General features: G+C 34.5%; 1 protein-coding gene across 1 annotated transcript in view; it reads left to right on the top strand.

Moving 5' to 3' along the window:
* Positions 1–8893: 8893 nt before the first annotated feature.
* The window catches only part of LOC129231388 (uncharacterized), a 64068-nt gene continuing 49084 nt past the window's right edge, over positions 8894–23877 (top strand). Inside the window, exons 1-2 of the mRNA XM_054865687.1 lie at positions 8894–9168; positions 21135–21283. Of these exons, the coding sequence (XP_054721662.1) occupies positions 9061–9168; positions 21135–21283 (257 nt within the window). The 5' untranslated portion in view covers positions 8894–9060. The remainder of the gene's footprint in view (positions 9169–21134; positions 21284–23877) is intronic.

Here is a 23877-nt window from a genome sequence, read left to right as displayed (position 1 = left end):
GAACAAATAGAAATCTATATTTCTTCTGATTTACGAGGCACACTTCTTTCTTCTGGCGCAGAGCCATGCTTCTTGAAAAATAACAACAAAGAGAATGCTGAAATTGTCGCGTCACGAAGAAATGCTTTCGTTCAAGTTGGCGCCAAATAGATATCTAGATAGATACTTGCTTTCCAAGAATTGATTGAATTAATTTATTTTTTGCTGCTTCAGTTTTTCTTCAAATCTGCTATCGGAGATGCTAAAATTCGGACTTGTGCTAAATTTGAAAAGACATAACTAATATTTCAGCAATCGTCTAAACTTGTGCAAAACATTACAGGTAGAAAAAGGTTTCATTTTATAACTTTATGAAGTTTCTTTATGCTAACGTTGGTGATCCTTCAATCTAATTCCATTACAACTTGTAATCTGCAGCAGGGGCGGATACAGAAAAATCTTTTGGAGGGGGCGCGAAATTGAATAGCACCCCCCCCCCCCATACAATGTTTTCATGACTTTTTTTTTAAGGATTTCTTCAGGTCAATGAATCTACTTTTAAGCAGTACGTAAATATTATGCACAAAGGGTTCCCACTCTTCCAGCAGATTAAAAAATAGGGCCTTTATATGACCATTTTCCGGAACATTTTTACCGATATAGGACCACTTCACGCCAATGGTGCAACAAGAAATTTTTCATGGTGTAAAGAGTTTCACTTATAAATATAGATAGACACATATATAGGTTTACAGTCGGACCTCGTTATATACAGTCACTCTGCGGGACTTTGTGAAAGTGACCTTATAAGCGTGGTGTTCTTCTAACCAATTCATGCGCATTTGTTAATGAATAAGCATGTATATAAATGGAAAATTCTGTTTCAGGTCTAATATGTTCCAAATTATCAGTTTATTAGGTTGTAGCTTTTTACCAAATGTCTTTGTCCGTTTATTAAAAGTCTAAGGGTTCGTCAAATCTTAAAAAATACAACCTTTTGTTAATTTTTGGGCTTTTGACTACTAAATACGACCTTTAGAAGAGCCCCCTACAAACAATACTTAAAAATAGGGCCTATATTACTTTTGAAGGCCAGTGATATCACTGAGATGCAGTACAATGAGTAGTTTTAATTAGGAGCATTGTCATAATGATTATAACACGAGGGCAAGGTTATTAAATAAACCCATACCTCATTTGAGTTTTTTAAATTTATTTATATTTTAACTAAAATATTATATGATTCAGAAAATCATAACTTCATAACATATAAGTTTCATTGAAGAATTCAGAAATTATTTTTGTGTAAATTTCAAAGCAGTTGCCGATTGTAAAGCCATGGTACAGTTGAGATAACATTGTGATACTAGATGCATGCCAATTCTATTAGTATCATGGTTTTCTAAAGAAACTACCATAACCATATGATTTCTTTCATTTTGCATTTTTTATAAGCTGAAGAAGAAATCTATTATTTCGCAAATAGCTTCTTGGATCGAAAGAACTCTTTTAGGCACGCCTACACTTTAAAAAATAAATGTTAATTATTGGTTCTATCAAAGAAGAATTAATGGACGAATCGCGATATTACGTTCCCTTGAATTCGTAATCAGTGAGTTAAATGTGTTCTGCTACTATGGCCTTTGATTTCAGTATTACTTCTTTAGCAAACAAAAATGCTTTTGTTCAAAATATGCTGCGCCTGTTTTGTGTTCTTTTTAAATAACTATAAAAAATATGCTATAGAAAAGTCAATTTCAAAGTAACTAATTATCTATTTAAATTAATTCATCCTTTTGGGGTGACCGGGCCCCTTGTGCACACCCCATCCCCCCAAAATTCGCTACTGATCTGCGGTGTGGCATAACTTTTTCGTTGAGGCATACATAACCTGCAGGGGCGGATACAGACTACCATTTTAGAGGGGGTCACGTGGAACAAAATGACCCCTCCCTCATGAATGAAGCTACGGTTTTGGTTACGAAATATTTCTGAAACTGCTTGGGGCTAATAAAAAACAAAAAATCTGCCAACAAGTCACTTAGTAAAGCATAAAAATTACCAATTAATTTTGTAAGCGCAATGAACGAGGAAATATTTCAAATATTACTTTTAAAAATAATTAATGAATTGAAAATCGTTTTCATCTTTTTCATAAACTGTTTGAACAAAATGTGTACGGATAATTTTGTTGACGATTTGAGGGGGGGGGGGCATGACCCCATGACCCTCCCCTTGTATCTGCCTATGCATACATGCATGTTCAGTACATTAGAATTTTGACTTAAAAGAATTTTTCTTAGCTTGTAGTAGAAATCAGTGAACTTTTTGTTACATAATTAGAAAATGACTATTATTTTGCTCGATTGTTAAAATAAGTTCGTCACCAATGAAAATGTAAATTTTTAAACTTAAGCACTTTCAGCATAGTTGAAATAAAGGTCAGTTCCAAATGTTTATATTTTGCATTTTTAGTAGTTCTATCGTCAATTTCACCCCCCCCCCCCGCTCGAAAATAGTTATTCAGCAATGATTATAGATGCAAAAAACCTAGTTTTTAAACTACGGAAATAAACAAGGGAATTTTGGAGAATAAACCAGGAACTTTGGGAACTTTGAAAGTTAACTCCATGTTTTGCTACGCTTATTCTGGGCTTAAAACATGGTTATGTAAAAAAATTTCATTTAATAACATTGCCATTGCTAAAGAATCTTCTATGTTCTCTGTATAGAATAAGCAATTTGAAATTGAAGTCGAATTAAAACTAAAAATATGCTTGTTGAACTTTTTTTTAAAGATGTTTAAATTGTTGGTTGATGTCCAAAAATAAGGGCGTAAGCAACCCTTGTTCGTGTGATAAGTATTATGAATGATATGATATGAGACTTATTTCAGTGTTCAGTGTTATTATTAAAGAGTGCTAAATGTACAAATAAATCACTTAAATTGTTAATTATTGAATAGTAGTGTTCATAAACATATTAAACATTCAAATCAATCAGTTAAATATTTAATTGCGAACGAATAAAAAATAGCCAACGTAATTTGCATTAACAACAGTAAAAAGTATTAAAATTTTGAAATAGAAGGAAAAGGGTTAAAACATAAGCAAAGTTTTCTTTCCCGAAAATCCTGGTTTACTCCCGCGGAATATAAACCCGGTTTTTTTCATCCTTTGCAACAGTATCCATGATACATTGACAACGGGTTTGTCAACGTTAATTTACGGCTGTAGAGCAATTTAACTTCGAAATTTCTTCCATTAAAACCAGGCTTCCTACCATGTATTTCAGGTGAAAAGAACATCACGGGACGCGGGAGCTTCCCGCCCGCCAAGGAAACCAAACGTCAGCAGCCAACAAAAGCAAATCCACCGCCAAAGACGAAAGAAAATAAAAGCGACCAAGAACAAGTTTACACGGCAAAACAAGTTAGGGTTTTCTGGGTTTTTCACCCCTCTGTATCTCAGCCCCATGAAGACCCCCGGAGTTGATTTTTGGTATACTCAATCCCTAGTGGCCCCTGACGACGTAAACCAAAATACAATCCCCTTGACCATCAGGGGGAGGAGGAATTTAAGTTAGAAAATCGCTGTACAAAAACGTTTTCGCTTTCTTTAACAGGGCTACAGCCCAGACGAAAAAAGGAATCAAGCTGAAATTTCGTACACACATTCCTTGTGCCCTACTAATGTGCCTTTTGTGCTGATTGACCCCCTCCCCTTCCCCCCTCGTTTTTACCCCCTAAATTGTACTACCTTCTCGGGGTTCTATCACAGCCCCCCCCCCCCGGGAGGCTATGGTAATGATTTTTTGTATACATATTCTTGGAGGGGCCATTGAGTACATATACAAAAATTCAACCCACAGGTATATCATGGGCCGGAGCAATTAAAGTTTGAAAATCACTAATCTCCCCTAAATTCTTATGTATTTACTCTCAGCTCATAGGGTTTGTTTATCTCGATCTGCAATTGCAAGGTTAGAACAGATCTAACAGTTATTCCAAAGTTGTCTTAGGAAATGAAATTCAATCAATACTAAAACATATCCAACAGTTGCAACTAGACGTTAAATTGCGGATATCACAAATTTGCCACAGCGACTGCGCATGCGCGCGGACTTTCATTGGGCTTTCTGTTTTCAGATTCCATGTTGTTTGTTTATACTTAAGCATAGAAACAAATTAATGAATGAGATCAATATGCTGTCCCCCCCCCCCCCAAGTTTTGCCGATACGGAATTTCCTTCCCACTGTTTTTTAGTTTGATATATTTAAGGGGGGGGGGAGAAATTTTAAATGTCGGCACGAAACTGAGGTTAAAACATTATAGAATATTTTGCGTGACAAATTATATGAAACTGTACGCATATGAATACGGCACATATAACTTTTTAATTGAAAGCAAAAAATAGCACTTTTTTTATTGGTTTGCTTATTTTCTAAATTAATGGATTTTTCACAAACAACACATAATGATAATGAATTGAAAATATATGAAATACGTGTGTGGATACCCGTGCTTTGCAGTAATTTGTTAGCTGAAAAAATTTTTGCAATTAATTTAAGCAACACATTTAATGAGCTTAGTCCACGCGCATCATGCGCATTCGCTACGGCAAATTTAGGATATCCGCTATTTGACGTCGAACACAGTCGTATAGATCTTCTGACACATTCAAATTTAAAATATTTAACAGCTTAGTTTTTTTTTTTTTTTTTTTTTTTTTTGCTAGGTGATAACATGAGTTATTTCGTTTTTTTAATGAACATTTAAACAAAACTAGGTATTAAACAAGACAAAGATTTCTATCAAGAGAAAGATAAATCACCAAACAATTAAAATTATCCCATAAAACGTAAAATAATCAACAATTTAAGAAAAAATGTAATTAAACAAAAAGTGAAAAGCTAGATTAAAATAGCCCGCAAGCTGTAAAATATTTAAAGAAACCTTCATGAAAATCTTGAACTATCTGTCTAATAAAGAAACTGTAATAGAATTTATTGCGAAGTTGTAAAATATTCGAAAACATTACAATTTAAAATATAGTATTTTATTATCCAAGAAGTTTTTTTTTTTTTTTTTTTTTTTGCAACAGAGAGGATGCAAGAATTACAATAAAATTTAAACCGCCCAATTCTCGCAAAACGAACATAGAAACTTAAAATAACTTGACGCAAAATTAGGCTAGTCATTATTGTTCCTTAAAAACACAAAACAGCGCGTTGTTTCAATTGAAAATTTTCTGACTTGAAGTTCTCAATTCTAAAAATACAGACAAAGTAATAATATCAATGCAAAAAGATGTGATATCTCATCAAAAACAACCCTGTTGTAAAAATTTCCCCACCAAGAAAACCTCTAACTTTTCCGCACAAAAAAGAAAACCTGCATCCTGAACCCAAAAACCTTCAGCCTTAAAAAGTTATGATATCTAGTTTGCCCGCCAAGTATCTGCCAAACTATCATCCTCCCTCTTCTCCTCTTTCATCACAGCTACTTCCATTGCAACCCCCTCCCACCTTCAACTCCTCAGAAATATGGATAAATCTTTTAAATTGTTTATCTTGTTTGGCGGGAAACTTTTCAAAGTGAAGTGGTTGCTTGATGAGCAAAAAGCTTCTCGCCAAACAAGATAAACAATTTAAAGATCTATCCATATTTCTGAGGAGTTGAAGGTAGGCGGAGGTTCTAATGGAAGTAGCTGTGATGAAAGAGAAGAATAGGGAGGATGATAGTTTGGCAGATACTTGACGGGCAAACTAGATATCATAACTTTTTAAGGCTGAGGGTTTTTGGGTTTAGGATGCAGGTTTTCTTTTTTGTGCGGAAAATTTAAAGGTTTTCTTGGCGGGGAAATTTTTACAAAAGGGTTATTTTTGATGAGATAGTATTTAGTGATATCCTCTATTTAGTGACGACAAAGTACAAAATGAGATCATATGTAGCAATATAGCACAGGTATACCCTCTCACATTGTGTACGTAAATATAATTTTTCTTCTTTAATTACGGAGTACGTATTAGTGTCTTTAAGGAAATCGACTGTTCTACATAACTAGTACAGAAATGCAAAAGCATAGAAGCAATAACACCTCATACCAATAGAAACACAAAAGTTCATCAATTGCAACCACAGATGACAGGAGTGGGGGGGGGGGCTAGATTTCAAAGTGTATACACTAGCCCCTAAAAATATTAAATGTCACCCTAGCCTTTTTAATTCTTTTGAATGTAACATTTTCGCGTTCCCCTCTATATTTGGAAGCATAAAAGCAATTGGTGAACACAAATAGTTCTTAAGGTAGCTGATTTTTAGCTCTCCGTGTTCCTCATTTCACATCTTTTCCTTCATAAAAAGTGAAATTCACGACAAATAAATTAGTTTCATCTATACTTAGAGACTCAACTTCATTAATAGAACTAATATATGTAATATTTTGGCAAAACGTCTTTTGCACATCAATAGATTCCAATTTTTTTTTTTAACAGTGACCACTTTTCTGTCCTTTTATGGTATGACACATTTACACTGCTCGACATTGAAAATGCAACACCAAGAAGGTGTGTTCAGAAATTTATATCAATTTTAAAGTCGACGTACATCACTGAGTTATGAAAATGATGTGAAATGCGCAGCTCTCCGACGCACGTGAAGTAAGATATAAGGGAAGGAACTTGCAGAATGGGCAATATTCGTGTCGTTATTTCTGACTGGAGAATTATCGAAGAAATTTTGTTTTTGTCTTGGAGGATACATGTAACACGAGAGAATGCCGCCGTCAACGAAGGCACTTCCAGCAGATAGACGATTTTACGAGGGGTATGGTGATTGGACTGAGAAGGGGAGGTAGGCTCGTACGTCAAATCGCAGCTGATACCCACATGGATGCGAGCACGGTGCATCGGCTGTGCCGAAGATGGTTCTAACAACGAAATGTGGCAAGATTGAGGGGTGCAAGGGCAGTCAGAGTAACATCAGAACGCGTGAATCGACGCATCCACCGACAAGCTGTAACAGACCCACAAGTCACTTGTTCCTCGATTCTGCAGCAGGTGCAAGATACCCTGAATGTTCCCGTGTCAGCCAGAACCATTTCCCGTCGTTTGGTCGCACGTAGTCTACAATCACGACGTCCGCTAAGAAGACTGCCATTGACCCCACAACATAGACAGCAACATTTAGTATGGTGCCGGAATAGAGCGACGTGGATGACAGAATGGCGAAATGTTGTGTTCTCAGATGAATCCCGCTTCTGTTTATCTAGTGATAGTCGCCTCATACGTGTGTGGCGGCGACGTGGAGACAGATCTAATCCAGCAGTAACTGGATCGTCCCATCGCACGACAGAGTGGCATAATGGTTTGAGGCGCAATAGCGTACAATTCCATATCACCTGTAGTTCATATTCAGGGCACTATGACGGCCCAACGATACTTGGATAATGTGCTGCAGCCGGTGGCAATCCCTTACCTTCAAGGGCTTCCCAATGCAATTTTTCAGTAGGATAACGCCCGACCACACAGTGTTCGCATCTGCCAACATGCTCTCCAAGGCACACAGATGCTTCACTGCCCACCATACTCTCCTGACCTGTCACCAATCGAACATGTGTGGGATGTGATTGAACGCCGTTTGCAGACTCTGTCCCTGCCTCGTTCAGAAGACGAACTGTTGCAAATGGTTGAAAGGGAATGGAGAGCCATCACCCCGGACACCATCCGCACTTGACTCTATGCCTAGACGTGTTTCTTCGTGTATCGCTGTCCGAGGTGGTCCTACATCCTACTGAGCCGACGCCGCTCTCGCTCTATATTCTGCCTATCATTTTGAAATTAAGATCATGTATTATTCCTTACTGTCTCTGTCTTTTTTCCAAATTTCATCACTTTCTGACCACTCCTTCTTGGTGTTGCATTTTCAATGTCGAGCTGTGTATCTATACTTTTTTCTTGATACAATAAATACACTCTATTTCCTCAATATACCTTATAGACACTTTTTATGCCTTAGTAACCTAACTTTTGGAATAGTCAATTCGCGGAATAGTGGAATGTTATTATACCTGGATTTACCTTTAACCACGCGATGACGTGTCATATTTTGCAGAGTCGATATATTCCAGTGTCACATTTTGCACCTCCGTAGGTTGTTGCAGAAGAAATCAGCTCTTTTTCTGTTTTTAACAGAGGTGACGCGATATACACGACGAATTCCTCACACGCGTACAAATCTGAAGTATCGAAGTATGGGAGGGTATCTCTCGGGGGGTTACGATGGGAGCACTCTCCACTCTCCTGGAATTTTTTGAAATTGCAGTCCTAAATACTAATGTGTGACTCATTTTCAATGACGTTAAAGCAAGGGATGGGGCTCGAGAACTTTTCCCCTGGAACTCTTTTAAAAAATAAATGTCTAAAACTTGCTTCCAGGGAACGTGAAAAGAAAGGGCTGGAGTTTTCAACTCTTCCTTTCATTGGTCTACGTTCCGATCTTTATTTTTGATTTAAATAATTGATCTAAATTGGATTTTCCATGGTAATTTTTTCAATTTCCAGCCTAATATATTTATGTGCTTGAAATACAAGCGTCTGCGGTCCCAGAAAAAGATCTGGAAACATTTTGAACGGATGTGGTACCTTGCTGCGTTAACCTTAGGTCTTTTTCCCACTGCATTTAATTTTAAATCTGCCTCCTGCATCTGTTAATATACACAGGCTCCTCAAAGAACACAGCGTTGCATCCTCGAACGCTAGGTCGTAGCCTACGAAGATGACCGTTAGCAGATCCTCGTAGGTTATAGCTAGGTTCGTATCCTAGTTAGAAGTAACAAGTAGCCAACACGCCAGGTGGCGTGTTGGCTACTTGTTACTTTCAGTCCCCAGTTTATATTTGGCAACAAAAAGTTTCAGACAAAGAAAAACCAAACTTTCCAGCGGAGCGCCGACGAGCGTCCAACAGGTAACAGGGGGGGAAATGCAAATATGACGAACACGCTAGTAGTACGAAACAATGTTTTGTAGTTAAATGGTAAATATTTGTGATATATTTATTTTGTTTTAAATGAGCTTAAAAAATGGCAGACAAAGCTCGGAAGTTTCAAATAGTTATAAAAGGTGGTCAGCCTTGGGGATTCCGTCTGCATGGTGATCCTGAAAACAGGTTCGCTGTAATTGTAGATCAAGTAAGTATGCTGTTTCATCACTGTCATATTGAGGAATTCGTATTGATTTATTAAATAAAAAACTTACCTTTTAATTCTCGCGATTAAAAGTTGTGTATCTCTAGTGTTGTTTTTGAAATGTTCTTTCGTTTTGTCATTTAAAAAGTGCACTTTTTACTGAAATTTCTTTTGTGGTAGAATATATATTAGTTTCATGGTCCTTAAGGCATTTAAAGTAGATTTGATTTCTGAAGTTTTATATTTTTGTAAATGCTATTAGTTTTTATTCAGTTTTAGAAAATACTGAAATATTTCATGAAGATGAATTATGAACACTTTGCTTTTGTAACTTTTTGTTTCTATTTTTTAAATCATTCGGCTGGTTGAAATGAAATTTATTAGCTTGATAATGCATTTAAAAGATATTTAGATGCTTAAAGTAAAATGAATATCAGAACTGCTCAGTTCCAATTCAATGTAAAATGGATTTTTTTTTCCATTAGTGCAGTACTGAGGATCTGTAAGGAAATAAAGATTTAAAATGTTTTTATAAAATGGGGGGGGGATGTAAGGGCATTCAGGGCTTGTTGGACTGGTCTGTATAATTTTATTAATATTTTTTAAATTTTTATTTATGACTAACAAGGAGAGATTACACCTACAAATTTTATAATGAAATCACAGTTCAGTTAAATTTTATTTCAGAAACATAGTTAATTGTTTTGGAAGTGCTGTGTAACTTACTCTGCAACTTCATTTTTTTTAATGGATTTCATTACGTAAGGAGCAATAAATTGAATTCGTCTATTAAAGTAATTCTTCTTAGTTCATAATTATTTGTATTTTTTTTCTTTGGTAAAGAAAAAAATATGACAGCATTTTTCAGACTAAGAAGTCAGTGTTGGTGGTCTACCTAGGGAAAAGAGAAAAAGAAAAATCTCTTTGAGATATTTAATGAAAACTCATGGTAGAAAATGAAACTTCCAGGGATCTGGCCAGAGGAAATTTGGGTCTGTTAACGGACCCTCCACAAAAATCCGATCAACCAAAACGGACCTTTCACAAAATCCCGATCAACCAAAACGGACCCTTCACAAAATTCTGATAAACTAGAACAGATCTTTCACAAATTGTTTAGTGGAAGAGCAAATCTCAAATCCAAATAATACAGTATATTTCCGTGTATTAAAACAATAATGTTTGGAACCTTTTTCAAAGTTAAATTATAGGGATCAACTTTTACAAAATCTTTTATTTTTGCAAAAGAAAAAAAAAACACAGCACTCTTGTGATGCTCCTTCAAGCAATAAATAACTACTACATCCAAATAAATATAGTGCTTGTTGTTGATTTCTTTGAAAGAAATTAACAACTGAAAGTCAGTTTGGTTTATAATTTTGCTTGTTTGTTTTATGCAGCAGTGTTATTTGAAGCAATAATTGAGAAGGACTTCCACATCAAAAGTGTCAGTCAAAGTAACTCCAGGGTTTCAGCTATGGTCGCATTTTTCACAAAATGTGAAAACACCATCTCAATTTAAAAAATAAAGTAAAGCATTTTCGCTTTTTTTTTTCAAAAAAAAAAAAAAAGTTAAAAAAAAAATAATAATAAAAAAACTGTATGATTCAAGCAAGTGTGGTGATAGTCGATGTAATTTTTTTCAAATCTTAGCTAAAATGTTTAAATTACTATTATGTTCAACTATACTTAGTTCAACTATACTATATCCAGCATGTCCCCACCCCCCTCCTTCCCAATAACTACATTATTAGGAGGAGGGTCTAAAAACCAAATATGTGTTTTCTTAATTATAAACATAATCCAAGAATTTTTTATTTTGTGTTTAAAAAAAAAATTGCTGCTGCACTTCATTCTTTAAAATCATCATAGATAAAGTTTGAATTTTATTTTCAACTTTAGATGAAACACACTGAGGCATTTAGAAAGATATGAGAATGTAGCATTTATTTAAGCTAAAACTTTTCTCCCCAATTTTAGCTTTTATGCTGATAAAGGAAGAACTTTTGATGAATTCATTTAGTTGATATCATGAATCAAGTTGAATCTAACTACAGTAGAAAGTCTGTTTTGGGGCGGATCTAAGGGCCTACGAAAAACCTTGTGATTGTAGGAATTTTTTTAAAAAAGAAATAAAATGTAATAAGAGGATAACAAAATTTAACACATGTGTTTTACTTTTATAAAAGTTAAAAGTCTTAATTAGGAGAGAAATTATATGCATCTTTTCAAAACAGAACTATTATTTCCAAAATTTTGCTCCATCATTTACATCATTTCTTGATTTCAGCTTTAGCGGGGAATTCAACTGAAACGCGTTCGATCGAATCAAAAACGGTCAAATTTCTCCTTCGAATTCTAACGTTTTCGGAATCGTTCGATTTTTGCACTTCAACTTGCTTTTTGACGTTCGATCGAAACGTGTAGGGTTACAATCGAATGTTTTCCTCGCTCGACATTTTGTCATATGGCCGGAAGTTTGAGGCAGCCAATCACAAAATTGAATGAGGGAATGAAGTTACCTGTAACTGCAGCAGTTGTCCTTGTTTACGTTTGTCATGTCATTCTCGTTTCGTGTGTTTATTTTTCCGGATAACTGCAAGTTATCTTTTACTGTTAAATATAAATCTGAAAACAGACACACACACACAAATTTTTTTTCTGGAAAACTACTGAAACTTTATAACCATAGCCATTTAATTGTCTGGTTCTTTTTCTTCTTAGAATTAAAAAATATGTTTTAAATCTCATGAAGTTAAAATGTATTGTAATTTAAAATTTTTATGGTTCATTATAAATTGCAAAAACTATATTGATTTTACTTTTTCCATGTAACTTGTATCACAAACAATTATTGTTTTTATTGTTTTTTAGTTATAATAATAGCTTAGCTCAATACATTTTGCTTTAAGTTGAAACTTTAGAAGTATATTTGGGGGGTAACCACAGCTCAGAAGCAATTTTATTTTCACAAAGCACAATTATTGAGAAAAATGTCAATGGAAAATCATGGACTTAAAAACTCTGAATATAACAGATACCCTGTTCATAAAACTTCGAAACAAAAAATCTGTTTGGTGTATTACATCTATTAAAAGCAACAGCACAGTTGAAATATTGAAATTTAATGAAAAGTTATAAATTGCAAATTATTGATTTATTTTTACACTTATGTATGTTTTCTATATAAAAGTAACCTTTTTAAATAATTAGAACTTCATTTTATCATTGGATTTAATACTTTTACGAAACAAATTACAGTTAAGTTTTCAGTATTCTGTAAATATTTAATGTGTTTAAATTTCTTTACACTGATTTATTTTTTTTATAAGAAACATTACTTTAAAAAAAAAAGAAAGAGAACATTTGGTTGAGAAAATAACAAAAAATGCAATTTACGAGTAGCAATGTAATTGAGAGAAAGAGGCAATAAATAGCCAAGTATGGCAAAACAATATAAAAAAATAGTTTACCCTTGAAATACTTCTTGCTTTTTTGTAAATAGCATTACAACTTTTTTTGAGCAATCATGATTGCTTATTGTTTTCATTTGACTGTTTTTGGCGTGCTCGTTCTATCATTTTATTTTCCCACCGCCACCCTCTGCAGCACCACCGTCGACTGGGTCCTCACGATGCTGCTCCTATAGCGAAAGCCGTCTCCAGGTTGCATCCATGTCCTACACACACGCGCATACATACACAACTGCACACTCGCACACAAACACATACACCTACACACACCTGCACACATACACCTACACAAACACACGCATACATACAAACACCTACACACACACAAAAACATACAACTACCCACACATTCATGCCTGCACACAGACACAAACACATATGCCTACACACACATACACCCCCAGACCAGTGGTTGGAAAAACTACATTTTTTTCGTAGCGAACTACAACTACAACTACTTTGTTACAAATGTAGTTAACTACAACTACAACTACTTTGTTCAAAATGTAGCAACTACAAACTACTTTTGAAATGTAGTCGCTACTTCGCTACTTTTCAAAAAATAAGTAAATAAACAGCATACATACACATTAGGGTGCCCCACAAAAAACGTAAGTCGATTTTTCAAGCCGCATACCCTCTTATATTTTTCCTTTTATGTCAAAACAATTGTGCAAAAACATTTCATAATTTGAACAACGGCATCCAGTACCGAATTGATCTGAAAGTGTAAACCAGCACTTGTATGCTAAACCAAATTAAAAAAAAAAAAAAAAAAAAAAAAATTTAGAAACTCGAAATTTTTGTTGGTAAAACGTTGCCCCCGTATACCCCACATATACCACAAAAACATTTATTCAGATTAAAAAACATTTAGATATTTGTGGTCAAGTAAAATAAAGGCACTTCGCCTAAATTTTATAATTTTGTTCAAAAAACTGATTTTTTTTAAATTACATATCAATTTAAATAAATAATGAAGCATTGTGCCTTTGCAAGTGAATAATAAAAAAATGATATTTTTAAAATGAAAAAACAATAACTTAAGATTTAAAAAATCTACATTTTGAGTTCCGTGTGGGAGACTTAAATATTGCAAAACAGCAAAAATTCCTATTTAACGCTTGTTATCGACTCTATCGTTTATATTTTCTGTAATGCATGTGGGATATAGGGGGGGGGGGCGATTTTTATCAACAGAAATTTCGAGATTCTAAATTTTTTTTTTTTGGCCTAGCAATGCAAGTGCTGGTTCGCACTTCCAGATGGTTGCCGTTGTTCAAATTATATGAAACTTTTTTTTACAATTGTTTTGACGTAAAAGGAAAAAATGCAACAGGAACTTGAGAAATCAACTTTCGATTATTTTGGACACCCTAATACACACATACAACGCAAGAGCGATTGAACGGAAATAGGTTTAGATTGATAGGTTAGCTCATCTGAACATGGAGTATTGCTAAGAATTATCTATTAGTTCTTTTCAAAAATGTCCGTTATTTATGTAACACTGTTAATGCTTGTATTTATTTTAAGCCGGTCAGAGCAGTGCAATATCGTCCTCTTCTACAACATTTGAAGTAGCTTCCATGTTTGGTAAATACTGTAAAAGCACTTATTTTCAAGAGACTGATTTTCGCGTACCCGTTGTAATTACGAAAATTTTAGCCTCAAGAGATATTTTTGTTTTTCAAATTTTGGTCTGTTCATACAAAATTAACAAAATTTTTAGTTCGCGAAATCATCGATGTCTTCATTTTCTTTTTATATTAAAAAAAGTAAGGTCAAAGAAATTGTGAAAGGAAGTTTGTGGTGGGTCTGCGTTTAGGAGACCCCACAACACCTACAGCCTTGAAATTTTGTACAAAATTACTTCGAGGCCCAGCGGTTTGCGCCTGAGGTTTTGTTTTTTGAATTTTGAATTAGTTTTTTTGTCATTCACTTTTTTAGCTCAAATTTCGCGTCGCAAATTGCCTATTAAAGGGTGGGGGGAATTACTTGCACGCATTAATATATATTGTTGGAAATAATGCATTATAACATTATTAATACAACATTAATAATATCGTTGGAAAGGGTGGAATTTTCCGCTTTGTACGCAATTTGTTTCAATGCTCTAACTTAATTACGGCGGGAGTTATTTGCATTTTTAGCTAGATTTTTTTTAGCCTTAGCTTAAATTTAGGCACTATTTCTTCATTAAATCTATCAGCAAAAATTGAAGGAATTGTCCCAGAGTTTCCTTTTTCTCGCCACTGGAAAGCGCGGCTTTTTTTACTACAGAGCTAACTCGACCTATGGTCGGAAAACTAAGCTTCTATCTCCAAAGGAAAAAAAAAAGTTACAAGCCGTTTTAATCAAGTTCGAAAAATCTCAACTCGATTCAAATTATTGTTTATTTGGCATTGCCATAGTTACGTCTTTTAGATTCGTTTGTCTCTGTTTTCTTATTCACAAATTTTAAGGGTTTCGATTTTTAAAGGAAAATCTTAGGCTCAACTCAATTCAAGCTCCGAGCTAAAAAGCAAAATATATTCCTAGAGACCACGAATTTGAAAGCGACTATTCAAACGTACAAAACTGCAGTTTTGCAATGCTCAGGAGCCCCTTAGCATTTACAGCTCTGCAAGTTTGTATAAGTTATTTTGAAACCCGGGCAAGAAGTGCTTTTTGTTCTAAAGGGCGTTCTAATACATAAATACATACATACATAATGCGTTCTTAATTTGTTTCTATTTAATTGACGATTTAGATCTTTGCGAATCAAATAAGGTTGCAATCTTGGGGGGGGGGGGGGTAAGCGTCAACGAGCAGAGGAAAAAGCCCCCTAGTCGTTAAAATAAATGCTTTTACAGTATTGGAACAACAATCTCTTTGAAATCTAAAACGTTCATCCACGGGACATTCTCAGCAGTCAGAAAAAACAAAGGAGTCACTAAATTGGGGGTTTTCGTAAATTCATTACTCTTCTTTTTCAGTCAAACTCTATTCGAAAAAAATATTGGCGAAATATGAAAATTACGATGGCAAACAAACTAATGGTGCCAACAGATAGAACGTATGGCGTCAAAATGATATGCTTGAGGTGAGCTCGTGTTCTTATGAGTCTTATTTCTCTTTGCATCCATTGTACTTGTGTAAAATTCTCTTGAACCTTGCTTTTTTTTTTTAAACGTTTATTTAAAAGTAGTTTCCATAAATCGCTACAAACTACTTTTTTTTTGTATCGAACTACTCGCTACACTATTTTTTTTAAAAAGTAGTGCGCTACACTACAAACTACTAAAAAATGTAGCTACTACAGTAGCGTCGCTACTTGTAGCGCGCTACTTCCAACCACTGCCCCAGACACACATTCAATACACACAACTACCCACACAGACACAAACACATATACCCCCTACACACAAGCCTGCATACATACACTGGTGATTGCGAAAAACATAATTTGAATTTAAGATGTCAAATTCAAATTAATTTTTCTTTTTTTTTTTTTTAATTTTTTTAAATTAGTCTTCACAAAAATTACACTCCTCCCCCTTCCTCCAAAAAAAAAAAAAAAAAAAGTTCCTGTAATTAGCCATGCAATGTTTCATTAAACAATAACTGCCATTAATTTTAAATTTATCAAAATTATAGAAACTTATCAATTGTGCATAATTAACATTGTTTTCAATAAAACAAAACATTTGTTACTAGTACAAACTCATTTATTGCAGATTTGTGCTACACAATTTCTAACATTATTTGCTTGCACAAATGCGGAATTATTAGTTTCCTTTGCTGTCATCGTCAGTAGCTTTGGCACTCATAGTCGGAGATCAAATGTAAGAATCGTAGGTACAACCTGACCATCTTTCAACAACTCCAATTATTTGCAGTTAATGTCACATACCTAAATTACAAAAGAAGGATAAGTGTATCAATTCATTATCAAAAATATGTAACACACAAGGCTGTTCACAGGGCTAAGGCAGAAATACAAATACAAATACAAAAGTGACGACCAGCAACAGGCTCTGGGCCCAGCTAGACTGGTCCTAGTCAATTTACAATCCCCAGTGAAGATCAATGGCCCTCTTAAAACTGTCTACTCCTTTGCTCATTACCACCTCTTCCGGTAAGCTATTCCAAGGTTCCACTACCCTGCTAAAATAATAATTTTTCCTAATATCCATGTTAGCCTGAGATTTAAATAGCTTAAAACAATGACCCCTTGTCCTGTTTTCAGTGCTAAACTTTAGCCCCGTAACATCTTTCGTTTTAATAAATTTAAACAGCTGAATCATGTCCCCTCGGTCTCTTCTTTGCTCAAGACTGTACATTTTTAGCCTTCTAAGCCTGGAATCATAATCTAAGTGGGAAAGTCCACTTATTAGCCTTGTAGCCCGCCTTTGAACCCTTTCCAATACATTAATGAAAAAACTATCCATTGAAGATTTCCGTTCCGCCTGGGACTCGAACCTAAGACCGCTCGCATGGAAGCCCAACGCTCTAGCCATTAGGCTTGCGGAGCTACATGAAATACACTGCCAGCTCAGTCATTCTAGCCGAGGACTGCAGTTTTGTGCTTACAGTAGAAGACCATTATGACGCATACCTTGGGGCCAGAGTTTTTGCGTTATATAGGTCATTTCACAAGTTTTTAAACTAATATTCAAAATATATCTATATATTAGCACTTCAGAATGAGTTTTATCTGTAGTGAGTATTAAAGCACTAATTATTCAATGAGTCATTCACAAATAGATATGTTTCTTTATTACATGAAAGTGAAATATACTGCACTTCTGCTAGCTTCATGGTTTGCATAATAGCTGCATTTTCAAGAGCCATCTGGTATTTTCATTTTACTGTGAAAGCTAATTTTCATTTAAAAGCTTTGAATTACGATGAAAAGATGAAAAACTGAATCAAAATTTAATTTTCCTAACAATTTTTATGTTTGCAAGGCAAAACAGAGTGATTTTTTAAACTTCAAAACTTATTGTTTACTTCTAAAAAGTTGTGCGGTTTATAGAGAATTGCGTTATACAGGTCAGCGTTATAAAGGTATTCTACTGTATTAGCACTCAATTTGTTTGGCCTTCTTGGCTACCTTAAGAGGTTTTCCACCTCCAAGCTCAGTCACTTCCTATGCCGGGCTGTTGAGTGCTAATAAGCATGAAACCGCAGTCCTCGGCTGGAATGACTGAGCTGGCGGTGTATTTCAGGTGGCTAGTTGGGTCAAACCTAGCCTGGCAACGATGCAATACTGAGATTAGGATCTGCATAGCCTTCACAATGCTGCCAGGTTAGGTTTGTCCCAACTATAGTAAGTATAACATTTTATCTGCTAACTCAATTTTTCTACCGAACCTCATTACTTGACTCTCAAGAAAGAAAACAAACTTATCCATGAAAAATATATATTTCAGAAAGTTATATGAATTAGTTCGAATACATTAATCAATAATTTCAAAATTAGTGTCGTAAAATGAATCATAATAGATATAATCGAGTTGTATCTCAATATAAGGTCACACTTCCAGACTGTTTGAAACTGATCTTAGAAGTGAGTGACCTTATAAACAATTCATATTCATTTGTCTACAGTTCCTTTTAAGCTTAATATGTTCGAATATCTAGTGCTGTACCCAGTATTCTGTATATCGTTGCTCAGAGCAACAGTGAGCTATCTAATTCCAGAAATAACACTAAGTTACCATACTGTTGCTCTGAGGCGACGATATGCTCACTGGCCCTGGTTGCCTGATCCATGACGTCAGACTTGCAACTTGGGGGGCACAGTAAATACGTTTGTAGTCATACTTCAATTAATACCTCTGGGGGGGGGGGGGGTGCGCTAAATCAGGGGTAGCTCAGCTTCTGCCTGGTCTGCATGAAAAAACAGAGCTGTATGCAGGGCATGGCCGTCGGAAGAGCTGGGCGAACGAGGTAATTGCCCCGGGAGCTTAATTATGAAAAGGCACCATAAACTAAGCTTTTACTAACTCGTACATTTCAAATTCTTCATTAAAAAATAGTTTTTTAAATATAACACATTACTTTTCAGATTACATGTTTAATTATGTAATAATTAATTTTAACAAAATGTTTGGTACTTTTCCAAAAAATACCTATCACTCTGTTTGTGGCAAGGGGGGGTCAGAAAATATTCGCCCCATGCGAGGTCCTCTCTTGGGACGGCCCTGCTTCAGGGTCCTATCCAACAGGTTAAACCATTTTCAGTAAGTTACTGCCCTACAGCCAGGGCTACGGCAGAAATACATGAAATATGATGGTGTATTTCAGGTTAAATCATGTATAGTAGAATGTACAGGGCACTTTGGAATGTAAGGTGTAATGCAGGGTTTCCACCCCCCTAACACCTAAGGCGAACCCCCCTAAATTTTGCTAACACCCCCCTCCTAAAAATTTTAATGTTAAAAAATTGCCAAATTTGTTGCCAAGTTGGCGACCAAAAGCCTTGCGATATATCAGCATGTGTCTGCCAAATTGTAACACCACTTGAGTTTGCATTGAAATTAACAATGATCTCCCCCCCCCCACAAAAAGGTGTAAAAGACCCCCTTTGGAACATCTGAATGCAACCAAAAAGAGAGGTGCACAACTAGACCCCACTAGGAGTCTATGTACCAAATTTCAACTTTCTATGACATACCGTTCTTGAGTTATGCAACATACATCTGCACATCTATACTAATAATATAAAGCCGTAGAATTTGTTTGTTTGAACGCGCTAATCTCAGAAACTACTGATTCAAATTGAAAAATTCTTTTTGTATTGAATAGTCGATTCATTGATGAAGACTATAGGCTATATAACTTCACACTATGACTAATAGGAGTGTAGCAGCAATAGAAAATGTTCAGGTATACATAATTTGATTTTGTAGGATTTTTCTATTTGGTTTTGTTTTCCTTACTTCTTCAATGTTTGTTTTTGTTCTTATAGTTGAAGATAGGTATTTATCTAAGTAAAAAATATGATTTGTCGTATTATTAAATTGTGACTGTTCTTTATAATGTTTTTATTATGGCATTGTTTATTTGGCGAAACACTTTAAATGATTGGGAAAAAACCCGCTTCACTCGCTGTAGGGTTACGGTAGGGTGGTTGCTTGTTGCATTGAGCGATGAACTATATAGTTGAAGGATTATTTTGTGTTTTAAAGCTACTGTTAATATTTTTATGTGTTCTGTCGAATAGTTTTAATTCCAAAGAAACTTTAATTAGTCATTTGAAAAAGTGAGAATGCATTTTAGTTGAAGAAAATTGATCATTTCACAGCAGAAAGAGGGGGGGGGGGGCTTGCAGTTTTTTTGTTCAATGGACTTCCTTCGACTTCTTAGCACGGGCATGGCCGTGCGGGTACTGCTAGTACATACATACATACGGACGTCACGAGAAAACTCGGGGATTGTCAAAATGGATATTTCGGGTGTCTATACATTCTTAGGCACTTATCCACATGCGGTCGGGTTGAAAAAATAACTCAACATTCATTCAGGGGCGAGCAAAATGGAAATTAGAGCAGATTTTTGAGTGAAAATTTTTTCGCCAATACAATACTTCGTTTTTTGTAAAAGGAAGCAAGAAGAAGTGATTCAGATATCAATGGTCACCAAATAGGTTAGATGATCTTTATTGGTTGCTGGTGTTTCAGCAAAATACTCTGAAAACATTGTAATGGTTTTAATTATGACATCTCAATTACTTTAATTCGTGTTTGTTTTGAGAACTGTCACTGAATTTGTCAGATTATCTTTGCGGACTCTTGCTAACTGTTGTGTAACATTATTTTCACTGCTTGTCAGCAAATGTTAGGAAATTAGCCTTTGAACAGTAAATATTCTATGAGAGGCATTGCTGAGAGAAGGAGAACAATTGATGTTTTGAATTGATTTTGTTTTCATAAATGGAAGATTAATATTTCTTATCTTCAATTTTTCAGTAATATAATTTTGATGGTTTCTTAATTGCTGAATGTTTTTTTTTTTTTTTTGATAATTAAAAGCTATTTAACTTTGTATAAATTCCTATTTTACTTTCTGCCTTATTTATTTATTGATACGTGTATGTTTTTCTGTATCATTTTATTTACCTTGGTAAATATTTAGTAGATTAAATATCTTTTAAACAAAGAAGAAAAAAAAATCCAGATGAAAGGGCATGGTTAATGGTTTTAACAATTAGGTCTTATTATATGTACAAATCTAATCTGGCCATGCTGAAGTCCCAATAGTTTTTGATAGTGTAGGACTTTCAACGGTAATTAAAATGATTTATTTAATTACCAGTTAAATCAATTATGCTGCTCTGTATTTTTTCTGTGCAGTAAATGATTATTACCTGTCTAGTAAGTCACATATAGTATACGTTACTCACCATCTATAATATTGTACATGTTATGTTTTTCATTCTTTCCCTACTTTTTGCAAATTGTTCATGAAATATTTTTAGAATGTGTTTTTTTACTGGTATTCCTTTAGATTGAACCAGGTGGGAAAGCAGAAACTCAAGGAGAGCTGAAGAAAGGTGATCAGATAATAAAAATAAATGATGTCCAATGCTTGTCTCTTTCTGATGCTTTACAGCTCATTGAGTCTGCTTTCAGAACTCTCACAATTTTAGTACAGAGGTAATTATTATTTTTAGTTTTTTTTGCGCATATGTGATGTTTATAATTTAAAAAAAAATGCTTGGTGCGCAGCTCAACCAGCTCTAATTGAACACAGATTGAAATATTCCTCTGAAATTCTTCTACCTGTGAGAAGTTAAATGTATAATTATTCTGTTTCTTCTGGAAAGAGAAAATAACATTTTTCACACATTTTGCTTTCAGTGTTTATTTTCCTGCTTATTTGTTTCTTTTAATGTTTTGTCACTTTTCAAATACAGTGAAATCCCTTTACAACAAGCTCCAAGGGACCAATAAAGTATATTGTAATAAATTGAACTTGGCTTAATTTTTATAAAAGTGTTTAATTTTGCAAAGCTCTAATATCATTAAATCTGCTATATTTACCATTACTAACTGTCTAAAATATAATTAAACACATTATTTATTTTGAAAAGACCTAGAGAAAAATATTGAACACTGATCTTTTATGCATTGGTCGCCTTCACAAAGAGTATTACTTTCTTTCATACAAGAGACTTGGTCTCAGAGGACATTATAAAAGATTCTGATATATGAACGTCACTTATACTGCCCATTAGAAAAGTTGAAAACTTGCTGGCCCACTTGCGAGTTCGCGAGGTGCCTCAAGTTTGGTGCAGAAATCAACTGTGCATAGCTAGACACTGGCTTTTGTTGTCACACATCAGCTTACATTTCAGCATGAGCGGATTTTCACTTTGAACGACCATTTTGAAAATATAGTTTTTACGTTAGGATTTGTAAAGTCATTTTTTAATTTCCAAAAACAGCATTAAGTAACCAATATTTGAACTGACGTTGAGAAAAATATTTTGTTGTAACGAATTTTTTGAAAATTCGTTTTGTTGAAACAAGATTTTTTATAAGCAATGGATTGCAAAATGTGACCGAACATTGTACAAATATATCATTGTAAGAGATATTTTGTTGTAGCGTTGTTCATTGCAAGAGGATTTAACTGTAAAATGAAAATGAATTTAATAAAAAAAGGGTAACCATTGTTGAATTGCTACACTTTTTATTTGGTAGTGGTTAAAATACATTGATACCCTTAATTAAATGAGTAATTTATCTCAGATGTATATACAGGGTGTTTCAGTTAACTGTTTCAAAACTCCTTAGAAGGGTAGGGTTCATTGTGTGACGACAATAAATCATATACAGTTGAACTCGCTTATAACAAGCATTAAGGGATGGGGATATTCGCTCGTTATAACCGAGTGCTCGTTAAAAGCAAGTTTGTGAATAAACTCGTAAAAATTAATCATATAGTAGCTTTTCTTCTTAATTTCTGTACAGTACCAAAGAAGTTGGTTAATTTGCTTTGAACTGTCTGAATGTATCTTTCTCGTGTCATTGTTTTTGAAGAATACACATATACATACAAATATAATTTTTAAATGCTTCTTTACTCCACAAATTAAAAAAAAAGCCATTTTCACTTGCTTTCAGGATTTATGATTCATCACTGATTTTCAATAGGCTTCAGAACATTAAAGGATTTTTCTGAGAAAGGAGCTAAAAGTCAATATGGATTTTATGTATCACAAAAATATTGCCCGTTTTAAGCGAGTTATGCTCCCATAGACTTAATATTGTACCAACCAAATATTTCAGATTTCTTCCCTAAATCCAGGTTCTCGTAAAATCAGGGCTCGTAATAAGTGAGTTCCACTGCAGTAATTCGGGGTCGGGAATGCTTTCCTGAAGGGGTGATGCACACAGATGCACCTTAAAGAAAAGAGGCGGTCAGTGAAAATTAATTTTAATAATAAATGTAAAAAAGCAAAAACTGCATGGGTCAAAGTGAGTGTTCAAATTTTTTTTATCGGCTACGTCTTCGGCGCATGGAACTGTAAATCCAGAATATAATACGGAATATTCTAGGCATAGCTCAAATTTCTCCGGTCGAGAAATCATTTCCGACCCCGTATTGCTGTATGATTTCAAGTGATCATGATGCCCCCTACCCTTCTTAGGGGTTTTGAAACAGTTAACTGATACACCTTGTATATATATATATATATATATGCCCAGTGTTGCCTACTGCTACGAGGAAATCCTACTTTGTGCAAACTAAAGCCTTGAACTACAATGCTACAAAATCCGATGATAAATTTCGATTTTCTTTCTTTTTTTTTCTAATCCTGAAATAATTTTCATTCATTATAGATAATATCCATATTAATAATCATTTAAATAATAGGGCAATTCCATTGGGACAGGTGTGACACTCGCATGATTTTTACTGGTTAAACCAACATTTTGAGCTCTAAATCAGTTAATGGTTATTAACAAAGTATTTTAATTATATTTAATTATACATTTGCTTGAATTATTGAGCTGAAAAAACTAGGAGTTCTCATTTTTTTAAAAAGAAACTTTTTAAATCTTGTGATGGATACATGAGCTTTTGCCTGCTCTCATATTTCTAGAAATTCCTGTGAATATTTTAGTTTCCCAACTATAACATTTATTTTCTAATTGAAGACATTCTAATAAAAATTAATGCATGATATTTATGATGAATTTAGCTGCTGACTGAACAAGAATTTTTTCCATGATGTGACATT

Source organism: Uloborus diversus, chromosome 10 (genome assembly GCF_026930045.1).
Source record: "Uloborus diversus isolate 005 chromosome 10, Udiv.v.3.1, whole genome shotgun sequence".
Taxonomy (NCBI): Eukaryota; Metazoa; Arthropoda; class Arachnida; order Araneae; family Uloboridae; genus Uloborus; species Uloborus diversus.
The sequence above is the reverse complement of the archived record's forward strand: the minus strand, read 5'-3'. Positions and strand labels throughout refer to the sequence as shown.